The 14,848-nt window shown below is 36.6% G+C and overlaps 1 protein-coding gene across 1 annotated transcript; it reads left to right on the forward strand.

Annotated features, from left to right (window-relative positions):
• Positions 1 to 549: 549 nt before the first annotated feature.
• LOC113775388 lies at positions 550 to 9,732 on the forward strand. Its single transcript, XM_027320240.1, has 15 exons — positions 550 to 788; positions 1,846 to 1,973; positions 2,114 to 2,185; positions 2,250 to 2,363; positions 2,462 to 2,530; positions 2,611 to 2,667; positions 4,018 to 4,071; positions 4,173 to 4,235; positions 4,371 to 4,433; positions 5,408 to 5,572; positions 5,653 to 5,808; positions 8,390 to 8,470; positions 8,579 to 8,640; positions 8,813 to 8,938; positions 9,381 to 9,732. Exons 1-14 carry the CDS (start codon positions 620 to 622, stop codon positions 8,910 to 8,912), a joined length of 1,353 nt encoding a protein of 450 aa, XP_027176041.1. The 5' UTR covers positions 550 to 619; the 3' UTR covers positions 8,913 to 8,938; positions 9,381 to 9,732.
• The last annotated feature ends 5,116 nt before the right edge of the window (positions 9,733 to 14,848 follow it).

Genomic DNA, 14,848 nt, shown 5'->3' on the forward strand with positions numbered 1-14,848 from the left:
TTCCTTAATTTCTCTTGATGTGATCTTGCAATCCAAAGCTTATACAGGTAATTACATTTTATATTTGGAAATTTTAGACATCTGTAAATATTCTTATACATTTTTTATTTTTATTTACAATCTTAGTTTCTCTATTTTGCCGCATAATCTTATGCATTTAGTTATTAACTCATCAAATTTTCACTTAAAATTCAAAAACACCATAAGAGATTTATTATCCATATATTTTTTATATTATCATATCATACCAATAATTTAATATATTTACGACATGACCCCATTTTTTGGTTTTTTGACGCCTGTCCAAGCATAGCTGAGTCATCGAGTTTGAAAACACTGGAATTAACCGGAATTTAAGAAAAGAAAGTGAAAGAGGCCAGAAAAGGGCAAAAAAAAAAAGAAAGTAAAGATTACCATCCGTGTCAATTTCAAACCTCTTCGGGGTAAAAATGCAAATTTTACATAAGGTAAGCAAAAAGTCATTATTGTATAATGTCCCAAATCTACATCGTTTCCCTCATGCACAACACCACCTATATAAACAAAAACAAAGTGCCAAAAGACCTCTGAAAATCAGGGGAAAAAACCAACCTCCCAGTTGCTTCTCCGATTCTCTTCAATGGCTCTCCCAAAATTCCTGGTATTTTTCCTATTTCTATCCCTTATTTTCTCCGAAATTAAGTCAGCAACGTTGTCAGACTCAGAAGATGAAGTATCAGAATCTGAGGTTCCAGATTCTTCTCTGAAACTAGAACTGGACAAACTCAAGTCAAAGATTTCCCTCGCAGGTCTAACTCTCACTGTATTATCCAATTATGATTTCATAATTTGTTCTCGATTTTAAATTGTTTAAACTAGAAAAGCACTGAGCTTTCGATTTTTTTTTTTTTGGATTTTCTTGTTGTTATTTTTATGTGATTTGAATTTCTGCTAACTAGTCTGAGTTGTTGAGATGATGTTGAAGATTTGAACTTTATGTGCAAAAGGGTTTGATATAATGTACTTGTTTATTCTGGGTTTTCAGTGTTATGTTGTGGTCAAGTGGAATATTTTACTTACATTTACTTTTCTTGGTGCGAAAGTTTTGATCTTTCTAGAAAAATGTAAGCACAGCAGTCATGCGTAGATTGTTATTATGGTTGTTGTTTTTTCTGTTTCTATTATTATGATTTTTATTTATTTTTTATTTGGTTTGGAGAAAAATGTTTTCTGGTGGTGAATATAGGAACAATGAAGTAGATAAAGTTTTTTTTTTTTTTAATTTTTCTTTGAAAATATGGCATTCTCTGTGAGCTCAACTGTAAACGTTATGCATGTTCACCCTGTATTGTTTAGGAATGTATGGGTAATTTAAAGCTTGTGAGTAGAGTCAGAATCTGATTCTTCAGATTTTGGACTGTGTATCAGGATTCATTTTCTTTAGTTTGGTGTGCTAGACAGTAGAAGAACTTCATCAAAAGAAGATTAAAAGTACTGCATTTTTGGTGTCTGGACTCTGTTTAGGTTGATTAGATGAAAATGGAAAAGAGATCTCAAAATTATGCTTACTAATTTCTTTTATTGTCCATCTTGTAATTGATGAGAAACAGAAGTCTACGGTCTGATAGGGTTGAAACATGGAGTTTTGCAATGTTTTAAAGAAACTCATTACTTTGAGCAAGCTTTCTGGTTTGATAGGGTTGTTTTTAGTGGTCAACTGGTCATAATGGAAGATTCTGAAAATAAAATGTGTTTTTTGATTTTTAACAAGGTTATTGTGTTTAGTAAACTGGATTTCTTGACGTCAATTATATGTGATAGGTTTGTGTGCTTGCTTTGTAACTCTTTTTTTTTTTTTGAATAAAGAGTCCAGCATAGAAGAGAGAACACAAGAAATTAAGAGCAAGGAGAGAACTATCAAAGAACTAGAGAAGATAATTGATGAGAAGTCGAGCAATTTAGCATCGCTTCAGAGTGAAGTACTATCGCTTAAGGTAAGGAGTTTGCAGTGCTTGAGGGTCTTTGAATCTTTTTCTCAGAGTAAAAATGTTTCAAGTGAATGAGAATGTGGAAGTGTAAAATAATGTATCTCGCTGCAGAAACTTCTATCTGATAAAGTTGATTTGTTTATCAGGAAAAAGAATTATCAAAAGCTAAGAAAAGGGAGGATGAGGCTGATGTGCGTGCCTCTCAACTTCAAGAACAGGTTGCTCACTCTAGAATAAATTGTTTTGACATATGGCTAGCCTCTAATATTCTCTTTGTGGCAGATAAACAATCTAAAGAAAGTGATAGAGGCCCAGAACGAGAAAAAGGTTGGCCTTGAGGCCAGAGCAAATGATGCTGAGAGCAGAATCAAGGATTTGAACTTAAAACTTGAAAATGTATTTGATATTTTTTCTTTTGGTGTTTCTATTTGTTATTTCTTGTGTTTTTCTGGAATGTTTTAGTGTTCATTTTAGTTTTGTCTGATCTTTGCCAGCTTCATCGGACAAATGAGGAACAAAAGTCTAGGATTCATAAAAGTCAGCGTGCCCTTGAAGTGGCAGAGGTTTGTTGCAACTTTTTTCGGCCCTTGTGACGTTTAATCTGGCTAAAACACATTGAGTGCTAACTTATTGTTGGCTATAGGAAGAATTGATGAAAGGAAAATTGGAGGCCTCTTCTCTTTCTAAACATCTGAGTGAGGTAATTAGACTGTTTTCTTTTCCTCCTTTTTAAGTACTTCTCATTGATTAACCACCTCACTCTAGATATCCTCTCTGTCTCTCTCTCTCTCTCTCGTGTACTGTCTCTTACTTTCTGGATATTGAGGGGGGAAGAGAAAGTTGTTGAAGATTGCACATTTGATAATTAGTTAGGAAGACAGGGAGGTTGGGGGATAGGATCTGGATTTGTATTGAAATCTGACAAGTCTGAATTTCTTCTTCAACCATGACTAGTGAAGTATGGTTCTTTAAGTAGTAGTTATCTGCACTACTGCTTTGAATGGATGTTGACCAAACCACAAACTTTGAGGTTAACTTGATGGTGGATTTATTTTTGGGATGTGTTCAGGTTAAGCTTTCACAAAAAATCAAGTTACTGTGAGCATGTAAGAGAGAAACGTTAATGACTTTTTTAGTTATTAGTTGTAGCTGAAAAATGAAGTTGTGTGCGATTTGTAGGAAGAGAAACAGAATTAAGAGCTTGGCGCAAGCAGTCGAAAGCTCTATGTCATGATGTAGGTGATTATGGGGCATATATATCTGCAGAGTGCTGGTTTAGTTTCTGTTGGTTTAAAGTTTTTGAAGTCCTGTAGTGGAAATGGTAAGATGAAGATTGTAATGGAAAAATATTTTTAGGATTCAAAAGATTATTGATGGATAAGTTTGATTGATTCATTATGTGTTTTTAAAGACTAGAATATTCCTAAACAGCGTGAAGAGAGCTAGCTTCCAAGAGAAGATGTTATAATGCATATTGGCTGAGATATTGAAGTATAATGTTGACAATTTAGGAGTTATACATGGCTACAGTTGTTTATGTCAAGGGAGACAAATGTACAGTTTATTACCTACTCTTTGTTATTTGAAGGGTTTAGAGGACATGCATTTGGAAAGATCAAAGTGCACTATTAAATTTTGATAAGTAAAAGAAGTTTTGAGGATATTCTTGGAATAGCTCTAAAGCAAAAGGTGTGAGTCTAACTTAATCAAGATAATCAAATCATATCAAACACTTCCCTTCTCTTGATGTTAGGTATAGTTGGTTGTGGTGACATTTATTCCTTGTGTAAACATTTTAAGTCAAATATGACAGTACTTTGTTGGGAAAAGAGCGTGCTTTCCTAACTTTAGGACTAAGATGGTTTCTAACTTGCTTTTGCCGCAGAAATTTCAATCTATTGATGCTTGACTATAGGTTTTTCAATTTCTGTTGATGTTTCATTCCTCTGTGCTGCACTTCTTTCTCTCTGTCCTTTGTTATTTTGATTCATTTACATCATGTGTTTGCTATTCCCCAACAAGTAATGTGTTGGAGTCAATCAATGTGCAGGTTCGAGAAGCATGGATTCCACCGTGGCTCTCAGTTCATTTTGTTCATTTCCAGGTAAAATTTTCAGCTTAACACATATATTCCATGACCTTTCTAGGCATATTTTACTTTTCCTATATATTTGCTGTTCAATGCTTTCTCATTTGAACATGCAGTCCTTTGTCGTGACCCATTGGCATAAGCATGGAAAACCTACCTTGGATCTGACAGTTAAAAAGGTGCTGTTTTCTTGTTTTTTTCTGATTATTTGTGCATTTGCATTAGATTTAGCATGATATGCTGTGACTAGTTCTTTAAAGGACATTTGTTCCTGGTTTATTTTTGGTCTTATTATTGCTCTTCATCTTTTTCAGGCTTTGAAAAAGAAATCTGAACTTGAGAAGTGGGCTCAGCCTCATGTCCATACTGTTAAATCAGTATGTTGTTCTGCATTTTATCCATTGTTCACTCACAATGTGTTTTAGTTTTACGTTTAGTTTCAGTTTGGACTGATTGTTTAATGCTTTATTGACCTGTAATACTGGCTCTTTAATGTATTGCAATGCATTTGCTTGTTCTAGCATATTGAGCCTCTGGCTTATAGAAAATTGCAGTTTGAAAAGGGTTAACATCGCTTTTATTCTTTTTTTTGTCTAAATTAGTATGACACCTCTTTTTTGTCCACAACCTATTCCGGCAATGCAGATAGCTTCTACAAGGAAGGTGTCACTGCCTTGTCATGGGATTAATGGTAGCATCCTTTTTTTATTAGTCCTATTAATGGGTCAGAAGCAGATAAAAAGACATGAAGCCTTCTCTTGGTTTGCCGACTTTTTTAAATCTTTTCTTTCAGCTCGACCTTGATTGATATCCTACTATGAGAATCCAATTTTATGCTCTCCAACCTTTCAAAGGGCATATACATGTTTATGTCCCTGTATGCTACCTTTGCTCTACATAGCCTTCTGAAGGCTCATTGAAAGTGACTGCAAGGGTGGTTATATCTTTTGAAGTGTTATGTGGGAGATATGTGGACCTTCCCTAAACTAGAAGAATGAGATCTTCTAGGCTTATAATTGTTTCAACCTTTTACTTGGTTTCACCAGGAAATTTGCCCATTTTCTCATGGCGAAGTATTTTAAATGTAATTGAAAAGGTTTGTACACATTAGACTATTTGAAGTTGAAATTGGTACCCGTTGAGACATAGAAAGTCAGCATGGCTAGATAGAGACTTTACTAAGGACAGAGGGACGAGTATCCTATTTAAACCATTTTAACAGTTATTTCTTCTGGTTAAACATGTTTCTGGAACATTTCTCAGCAAATGTTTAAGAATGTTCTCAAAGTTTTGAGTTCTTGTTTCTGCTGTTAATTTTTGAAGTTTTTTATGGATAGTTCATTGTTTGTAGAGATGGATGCCAATTGTAAAAGAACACTGCTCCACATTTGTCAATGATTTCAGTCTGCATCTGCGATCACTCACTAATAACGCTATCGACTTGTATCATATATCCAAAAAGTCGATGGAGCCTCACGTTGTAAGGTTACAAGAGGTTTCGAACCCATACTTTCAGGTACTCTTTCAGATGATTTTGATTATTTTGATGTCCTAGATGATATATATTTGGGACATCACCTTTTGCTGATTTGACAGGAAGCTAAGAAGTTTTCGAAGCCATATGTTGATCAAGTTTCGCTATTGATGAAGCCGCACATGGATAAAGCTCGTGTCTATTTGAAGCCTTACACAAAGAAAGTAATTCGTAGCTACAAGAGGTTCATTAAATTTGTGACTGCATATCATCGCCAGGTATCACATGCTTTTACTCTCGCTCTTCTCTGCTTCTTGATTCCTTTCTTCTGTTCATGGCGTGACCAAGCATCCTTTTTTTTTGTGGTTGATTTTTCCGGCTCCAAAATCTTGTTCATATTAGGAACAGGGCAGGAGAAGCTCTGAGCTTCGTATTGTTGGAGCTTTATTTTGATATGATTGTTTTATTTATCATACATTGTGAAGCTGGTAATTACGTAATTGTTTAATCTTATTTTGTCTGGCAAGATCCACATCTTGCTTGCTATGCTTATTCAGTGTCTTAACATTTTGTGTTATATATCTGTTTGAACTTCTTGGAGTTGTGCAAATGGATCTATTGACTAGCTAACCCTTTTGCCACATTATTTTTTTTCATTTAACTAGGGCTCTTAAATAAAATATCCTAGGCTTCGTTATCCCATGATTTTGAAATCTACTTTGCATAAGGTCGAATGATGATTGCTTGATTTTGGCTTTTGCTAGTGGACAACGACCAGAGAATGTATTTGTTTAATAATTCTCATTTTGATCTCATCCTAGGTGCAAACTTTTTCATTAGAAGGCATTCAAACTTACAGATTATGGCCGTAGCTAAAGGAAGAAGTTGATACTGGTGGTCAAACGCAAATCTTAGAAGGAATAGTATCGCCCAAAGAAAAAAAAAGCCTTACAAATTAAAAGAATAACAAAAGATGATAATGGTCTAAAGAGATGAAAATTTTAAAAGAAGATAGCAGAAAATAGAATCAGGGGGTGAAGGTGGAGAATTTGTGGTGGAGGCAATTAGGTGGTCTAACACAATACTGCATCAGAGTTCCTTTTTCTAGGGAGCACCAATTTTGTTGTGGATAAATCAGATTTCAATGACTAATAGCATATTATTCTGACCTTGTGAACAAATTGTTACATTGTGGTGCAATTTATGTTGTGGTAACCATCTACAGAATTTGGCATAATATCCAGAGACATGAGATAGCTTACCAACTAGTTTGCTAAACTAATCAGTTTGGGCAGTATCCCTAAGTCATCTAAGGAAAATGTTTAAAGAGAACATCATAGATTTATACTAGAGAATTTCATGTTGTCCAGATGGTTAGGTAATTTTATTGGCTTGCTATCCTGGGCGTATTAAAACTTTTTCAAAATGATTTTTTAAAGCTCTTGTGCTATGCCGTTAGTGTCTTTTCTTTACCACTTGTTGTTGGATAGGTTTATAGTCTGCAAAACCCCTATGCCAAAGAATACAGAATTATTGAGCCTTCTTTTTCTGTGAGCCTTGCTTCTTTATATGTCATGCATGCCAATATATGATATAAATGATAACACACACTGTGTGGTAGACCATTAACTTTAGGCAGCTTTTAAACCTTCTCAGGAAGGCTGTAGAAACATAAGTTTGTTTGTATTTGAAATATTGAAGTCATTGAAATGGCTGGTATATATAGTCTCTCTCTCTCTCTCTCTCTCTCTCTCTCTCTCTATACTTTAACATCAGAGAATACTAGAGCTTCCAATTCTTTTCCCGTTTGATAAACATAACCGTAACACTGAAAATCCAAACTAAGGCATGAGTTTGCTTGGTATTATGTCCCTAGAGGTTTGAATGAAGTTTGGAACTTAAGTTTGAACTGATTATGTATTCTTAAGCTCAACCTTTTTTGCAAGCTTGATAGGGTTTTGTCAACTCCATGCTTGATATAGAATTGGCTCAATTTGACTTGATGCTGGATTTAAAAATTAAAGACATAAAAATTCTTATTTCAATTAAAGTGGATCTGTCCTTCTGGACTTGAAGTTTATGAGGCTGTGTGTGCTTGTGAGGAAAGAGAGAGAGATCCATTTTTCTGGCTCTAGCATCTGCTAACCACCGAAGGCGGTACTCCATCTTCTTGGTGGTCACAAAGTTGAGACACTGGATTCTTTTCTGATGGAGAAGGGAGTAAATGTGAAATTTGGCACTGAGTGGCTGAAAAGGCTTTTTTTTGGGGATGATTTTGAAATGCTAGGTTGAAAGTTCATTTTTGTGCATTGTAGGTGATGTCCATAGAAATATATATATATATACTAAAATATCTGAAAGACATGACTAAAACATGAAGAAAGGCTTGATTAATAAATGTTTAAGCGAAATGCTGGATACTTTAATTAGACTCAAATATCACTGAGCTCTATGAACTGATCTTTAGCCTGATTTGAAGAGAGCTGATATTTGCTATTGTTAAGTTATGTCCATTTAGATGGAGCAAAGTGGAGCAGCTTATGCAAGCATGAGGCCTGGGTTCAACTTTTTGTTCTTTTGGATGAGATTATATGGGCAGACAGATTATGTAATAATCCACATGACAAATACTGATTGGAATAACATGTTAAGTAGGAGAATTATTAAATGCATTTCTCTATGTAAATCTTCGTTTAAAGTAATTGATGTTCCCTTTTTCTACTTTTATTGGGGGAGGCAGCTAGTTGGCCTCATGTCATCTTTTGATGTGATAAGTTGAACGTTCGTTGGGTGTTGTCCTTTGTAAAAATAGTTAACTTTTTACTTTGCATAATCATCTGGATATTTTCGTTTGTGAAGGTCCAAGCTACCATTCTGGACTTGCTAAAGAATCATGAGCACACAAGACCTCTTGCTACCAATAAGTTGACTTGGTATATGGTATGCAATATCATCATAACAACATTCAAAATGTGTAGTAATTCAGGGCATTTTCTTTCATTTTCTCCTATATAACTACTACTTTTTCCTTTTTTTGGGTTATTGTAGGCCTCTGCTTTGATGGCTCTGCCTGTCTTTCTTGTGCTGAATATGATTGCTGAAGTCTTCAGGTTAGTCATCTTAAGGGATTGTTGGTCTTTAATTTAAAAAAGTGAAATGTGTTTGTGAAGAGTGCGTCCATGCACTAAATATCCATGTTGCAGAGTGTGCAATATAGCCTACGGTTACTATTTATTTGAACGCACATTTTATTCTTGCTGACAATTTGGTTTAATTTTGCAGTAAGAAACCTAAGAAGCGTGTTCCTACTTCACATTCAAGCCATACTCGTCGGAGGGCTAGACGGGGTCATGCTGAAAGACGAATTGAACAAGACAACTAAAGGCCACGTGTCTTTGATAGTTCAAGGTATAGGTTCACTTATCCGAAATGTAATTGCAAGCGAAAACAGAAATTTTTATGTTCCACATTGTTTCAGTTGATGCAGTGACTTTCTTGCCCAACTTTCCTCTGATTTATTTGTGTAAGTCATAGTATATACACATGCACATAATTATCATGCAACAGGCTACTTCTACTAAGAGCTTCATTTTTGGTATGGTTGACAAGAGAGGATCTTCATCTCAAAAAGAGTGATGGTTGGGAACATTGTACTTTGGGACATCATTATGCATGCTGCTATCACTCATCCCTCATTGTGTGCATATGTGCTCAAAAATACGCATACATATCTGTGTGCATGTACATGTGTATGTTTGTTTCTATAGAGAGAGACAGAGAGATAGGTGGTTCCCTTATTACAGTACCAACATTGCGCCTTGCATTCATTTGACACTCTTATCTCGTGCAGATCAAACTGTAGTGCACGCTCAGCTGCTCGCTATTGCTCGGCTGAGGCATCTTTAATGGGTCTTCCCAGCGAATTAGATGCCTCATTTGGGTATGAGGAACAAAAGTTGGAACTGGATTTCCTGCTTGAGAGATCTGTGTTCAACGCTGTGAAGATTGATGTTTTAGAAAGTCGTCATTCTGTCCGATAAATTGTAGGTTACAAAACGTGTTACACGATTAGAAACTATAAAAGGACATGTTTTAAGCGAAAACTCAGAAATTGTCTTGAGAATTTAATGTTTTGTAATTGTATTCTGCTCCAGCAGTGAAGGAGATTCATCATTCACTATCATTCACTTTTTTGGCTATTAGACTTTGTTTGCTTATTGATGTAGTGGTACAATGTACGATGGAAAGCTCAAGGTAAATAGTTTGGCTAAATAGATATACATCCTTGGAAACATGGTAAAATTTTTAGCAACAGTAACTTCAGAAGTAATGTATCAGCTAGGTTGCTGGAAAGGGGAAAGGCTATTATAAAAGTTACTCAATTGTCAAACTAACCGCTAATGTAGTAACTTTACTTCTGAAGGTTGTTATCGAACAGCAAAGAAGCCACTCTTGGAGCAAGAATACACCTTCATGAGTGATTATGGTTCTTTTACATCCAGGAGCTAAACAATGGTAAACAAGAAAGAACGTAAAGGAAAGATGTCACTTCTCCTGTCAGTATCAGTTGCTGGTGTAACTTATTGACAGGTGCCGAACCTGTACAATAATAAATACCTATCGAGAAAAATACAGATTTTGTATATAGCGGTGAGTAGGGTCGAATCCACAGGGACTGGGGATAATTCGTTTCTTCTAGAGTCCAAGGTATGGGGGGTTTTGGATTAAATGCTAACTAAATAAATTAACTGCAGGAAATAATTGATTAAGAGAAATAATTAAGGGAAAACTCTAGCCAAGGGTACACTTCAGAAATGGTTCATGCACTGATCATTGATGCAGAGATAATTCCAACATTTAGTAATAGATTAGTTATAGTTGTCATGCACGCGATAAACAACCAACCCTTCCTTAATTTCTCGATAGTTAAGGTACGACCGTTAGCTATTTCTCTAACCCAAAAATAACCCTAGGTACGACCGTAGGATTTAATTTCTAGATTGCATTAATAATTAGAAAGGCCCAATCCTAACCAACAAACACGCTACGAGGGTTTGTTTAAACTAGATCATATGCTCCCCTGACATAAACCCAATTACGCCAGTTGCTACTAAGATAGAGATAACGAACAATTACGGATTCAATTACCTCTATTTAGCAAAATAGCCTATATGAATAATTAATTATTGCGCACTAATCAATCATACATAAGAACTATAACAATTAAAAACGGGTTAATTCCACCTTGTCCCTTCAAACTATATCCGGATATTCACTTTAATCCCTAAACTTCAAAATGGAACATTTAAATCCTTAAACTATAAATTCGTCCCACCTTAGTCCAATTTTTGACGGAACCCACAAAATCTAACAGAATGGTTGTCAATTCCGTTATGTTATTATTATAATTAAAGTTAACCAAATCTAATAGGGACATAAATGTAATTTCATGAGATCTAAGACAAAAAATTGAAGTGACAACTCATTGCTTGTTCGGTGCTTATTAGCCTTTTGGATCGACAGACTTCATCCTTCACCGCTTCCGCACACAGACCGCATATCCATTTCCCCTGATACCGCTCTCGAATTCTTTCGATATACGCCAAGGTGTATTTCTCCGTCAGTCCGCAGCAATCGCATTTGGCAAAATCCACATCAATTGTGGCTGCTGCCAGTTTCGCGGTCACCGTTTGTGTATCAGTCGCAGCCGCCGCCACCGCTGCCGTCATCACAATTGAGTCGGTGATTACCGTTGTCACAGACATCGCTAAAACTGAATTTAAAATCTAGAAAAAAGGGCATTAGAGGGAACAACCACAATTGGGTAGGTATCAACAGAAAGAGGGAAGGGCACTAAACAGAAATTGGGTGGGTATCAACGTATGGATGAGCTGATCTTGCAAGGGCGAGGTTAGGAGGAGGAACAGAGAAGGGCACAAGGGAAAGGGTGTGAAGATTGGAGCATTGTGGAGGAGTGAAGGAGAGGGAAGTAGAGGAGGAGAGAGCGTGCGTGGTAGTGGAGTCGTTAAGGGAGGGGCGGAGAACCAGCTGAGGAGGGAGGAGGAATGTGGGTTAGGATTCGGGAGGGGTTGGAGTGGGAGAGGGAGGTGCGAAGGGAGGGAGAGGAAGGAGGTGACGGTGGCTGTAAGAAGCGAAATGGCAGTGCCAGCGTCGGCATCAGCGGAAGAAGGGTCTAGATTGGAGGTGGGATCGTCGGAGAGGGAGGAGGTCACGGAGATAGTGACGTGGCCGAAGAGAAGGCCGTGAATAGCCCCGGGGAAAGAGGAGAAACGGAGGAGTAGGGAGACCAGTGCAAGACCAGAAATTTGGATCTTGTGAATAGGAACGTCGTCCATGCTAATTCAGCTCTAGGATTCCCTCTAGCTCAAGTCAGATTTCGCAGACAATCCTCTCTGTTTTTGCGTCTCCGTAGAAGTAGATCAGGCTGTGGCATAGGACCTAAATTGCTCGCAGGGTTGGACTAGTGGGCTTCTTTAATTCAACCCTGGACGCCTCACAGCCGGCCGGATTTAGCATTACAAGCATTGTGAATATCAACCTCAATTTGAGCTTTAGCTTTAGCTTTCTCCACATCTGTTGACACAGATCAGGGATAGTTTCTGCATAAACTCCACAAGGCCTCCTTGAACCAAGCTTTATGGCCCTAAAGAAAAATCCGAAGAATTTGATGTTGTGCTCTTAAGGAAGAACATAGGCTATTGATTTCTGACGATGTGCTACTGGGAAGAAGAAAAACGAAGGAGGAAGAAGACGCAAGAAAATTAAAAGAAGAAAAATTCGTTTAATTACAAATTTCTAAGGTTTTTTTTTGTCCTAGATCTCATGAAATTACATTTATGTCCTTATTAGATTTAGTTGACTTTAATTATAATAATAATATAACGGAATTGACAACCAATCTATTAGGTTTTGTGGGTTCCGTCAAAAATTGGACTAAGGTGGGACGAATTTATAGTTTAAGGATTTAAGTGTCTCATTTTGAAGTTTAGGGATTAAAGTGGATATTCGGATATAGTTTGAGGGGAGAAAGTGGAATTAACCCATTAAAAACAGGAACACATAAATACCAATAAATGAAGAAAATAATTAAAACAGATTCGATCTCACAGTAATTGTTGAACCAAGTCTTCAGTTGTCCCCTTGACTAGAATTAAGAGGTTAGTCCTCCATTAATGGAGAACAACCATGTGAAAGAGCTAAGAAAAGAAAACTCAAAACTAAACTAAAAGCCTAAAATTAGTGTTTTTTAAACGTCTCGTACGTTTTTCCCTTTTTAAAGCCAAAAGGAAGTCTAATGCTATCTCTAGTGGTCCCCACACCAAATTCAAAGTCCAATTCCATTTCACAAGCTTTGTACGTTTCTTTTCCTAGAGTCCAAATGACTCATACTTGTTATCCGTGGTCCCCGCACATGTGGACAAAACCTCCAAAGTACTTGTTGTTCCAAGTCTCTCTACGTTGCTTTCTTTGAAAAGCCCAAATGACTAAATGCCTTGCACTAGCTTGTGGTCCCCACCAATTTAAGGACCCAAAGGTTGAAGCCCTTAGAAGTCTGCATGTTTCCATACAAGTCCCTCCTTTTTGGTAATTTTCTGCTTCAATCCCTGAAATTGGGTCCAATACCAAATATAAGTAAATATTAATAATTAAAACAATATTTGGCAAGGATAAAAGGGAAAATTAACAATAAAATTGCTAACAATTAACACCCTATCAATTCCCCCCACACCTAAATCATGCTTGTCCTCAAGCATAAGAACAGCAATTGAACACCAAAATTTGACTATGGCTATTGCTCTAACTATCATATTGCCAAGATACCCAGAAAAACATATATCAAGCATCACAGTTAAGATCCAAGAAAAATCACTCCGGTTAGCTTCCCAACCACCAACTCCTCCAATTTAAAGCAAACTAATCTAAGAAAAAGGAATGGTTGCTCACATTTATCAGCAAATGGTCCAACTATTAACCAAAATCTCGACATTAAGATCACAAACCGGCAAGCTGACTTATTCACATACTAACCCAATCTTTATTTTATTTTTTCCTTTTTTTTTTTGAATAACAAAAGACTTAGTCTATAGCCCTTAGAGCCTTTTGACGCGAACTCCAACATTTGATAGATGGAGGAGCCCGGTTACTCAGCTCTAATTGCTACGGGACCACGCACTCATAGTAACTACTACCTTTTGACGCGAGAATCGACACTTTAGGTGAAGATCCCCGGTTACTCAGTAGTAACAACTAGTGGAGTACAGTCACCTCTTATTTATGATAACATACCACAATAACTAGAAAATATCACAAAAATAACAGCAGCCAGCCTCAAATTTCCAAACATGGAGAACTAAAATTAATAATTGGACCAATTCACATGAAAAATGCCAACAATCATTCCCTATGCCTAGAAAAGTTAACCAAAAATTGGAAAAGTCAAGCAATTATTGATATTCACCAAAGAGATGTTCCTGAACTCAATCACATCAACTCGATACCTTTTATTAATAAACTTGGCAATAGCAGAATTAGAGACAACAATCCAGCATCAAACTTGGTATTCAAATAAAAAACTGACCACTAGGAAAAGAAAATAAAAGAAAATAAATGAAAAGGAGATAAATATCAGACTTAAAACAAAGGAAAAACACCTAAAAAAAAATCAAAAATTGGAAATATTAGCACCCAAAACTGACCCCCCCACACCTAAATCACACATTGCCCTCAATGTGATAATGTAAAAGCAGAAGGAAGGAGAGGGGCAACGGTACTTCCCTGAAATCATCAAATTAGGGGCGGTTCAGGTGGAAATTGTGAATCAACTCGCATCTGGAGCTAGTGCCATTTGTGGCTTCACCATGGACTCTAGATATCACTCTAAGCAACCAGAGACTACAATTGCCAACAAATAATGGAAGCCGGAAATTCAAAGCATTAACAATTTTAAAGCCAACCCAACGAATAAAATGCACAATTCAATCACCCACAGGTTATACGAATACCCCAACACTAATACAATTGCAATCAATGAGCACCTATGGTCCAAACGTAGTCAAATTCAGAATCAAGACAGTCCAAAATGCAACAAGTGTTCCAAAGAGCTTAGTAAAGGAAACCAAAAGGAGAAAATGCTCCTAAGCAAGGCAATTAGAGGTAACCACTTCAATAAGCAAATTTAAGCGTAACAGGCACCTCTTAATTTAACCAACAGCCGCAGCAAATTACCCACAATACTAGGACACAATTCCAATAATGCATCAAAACAACAACTCAAACAAGTGATGCCAGTGTTTACTC

The sequence above is a fragment of the Coffea eugenioides genome, chromosome 6, assembly GCF_003713205.1.
Source record: "Coffea eugenioides isolate CCC68of chromosome 6, Ceug_1.0, whole genome shotgun sequence".
NCBI lineage: Eukaryota > Viridiplantae > Streptophyta > Magnoliopsida > Gentianales > Rubiaceae > Coffea > Coffea eugenioides.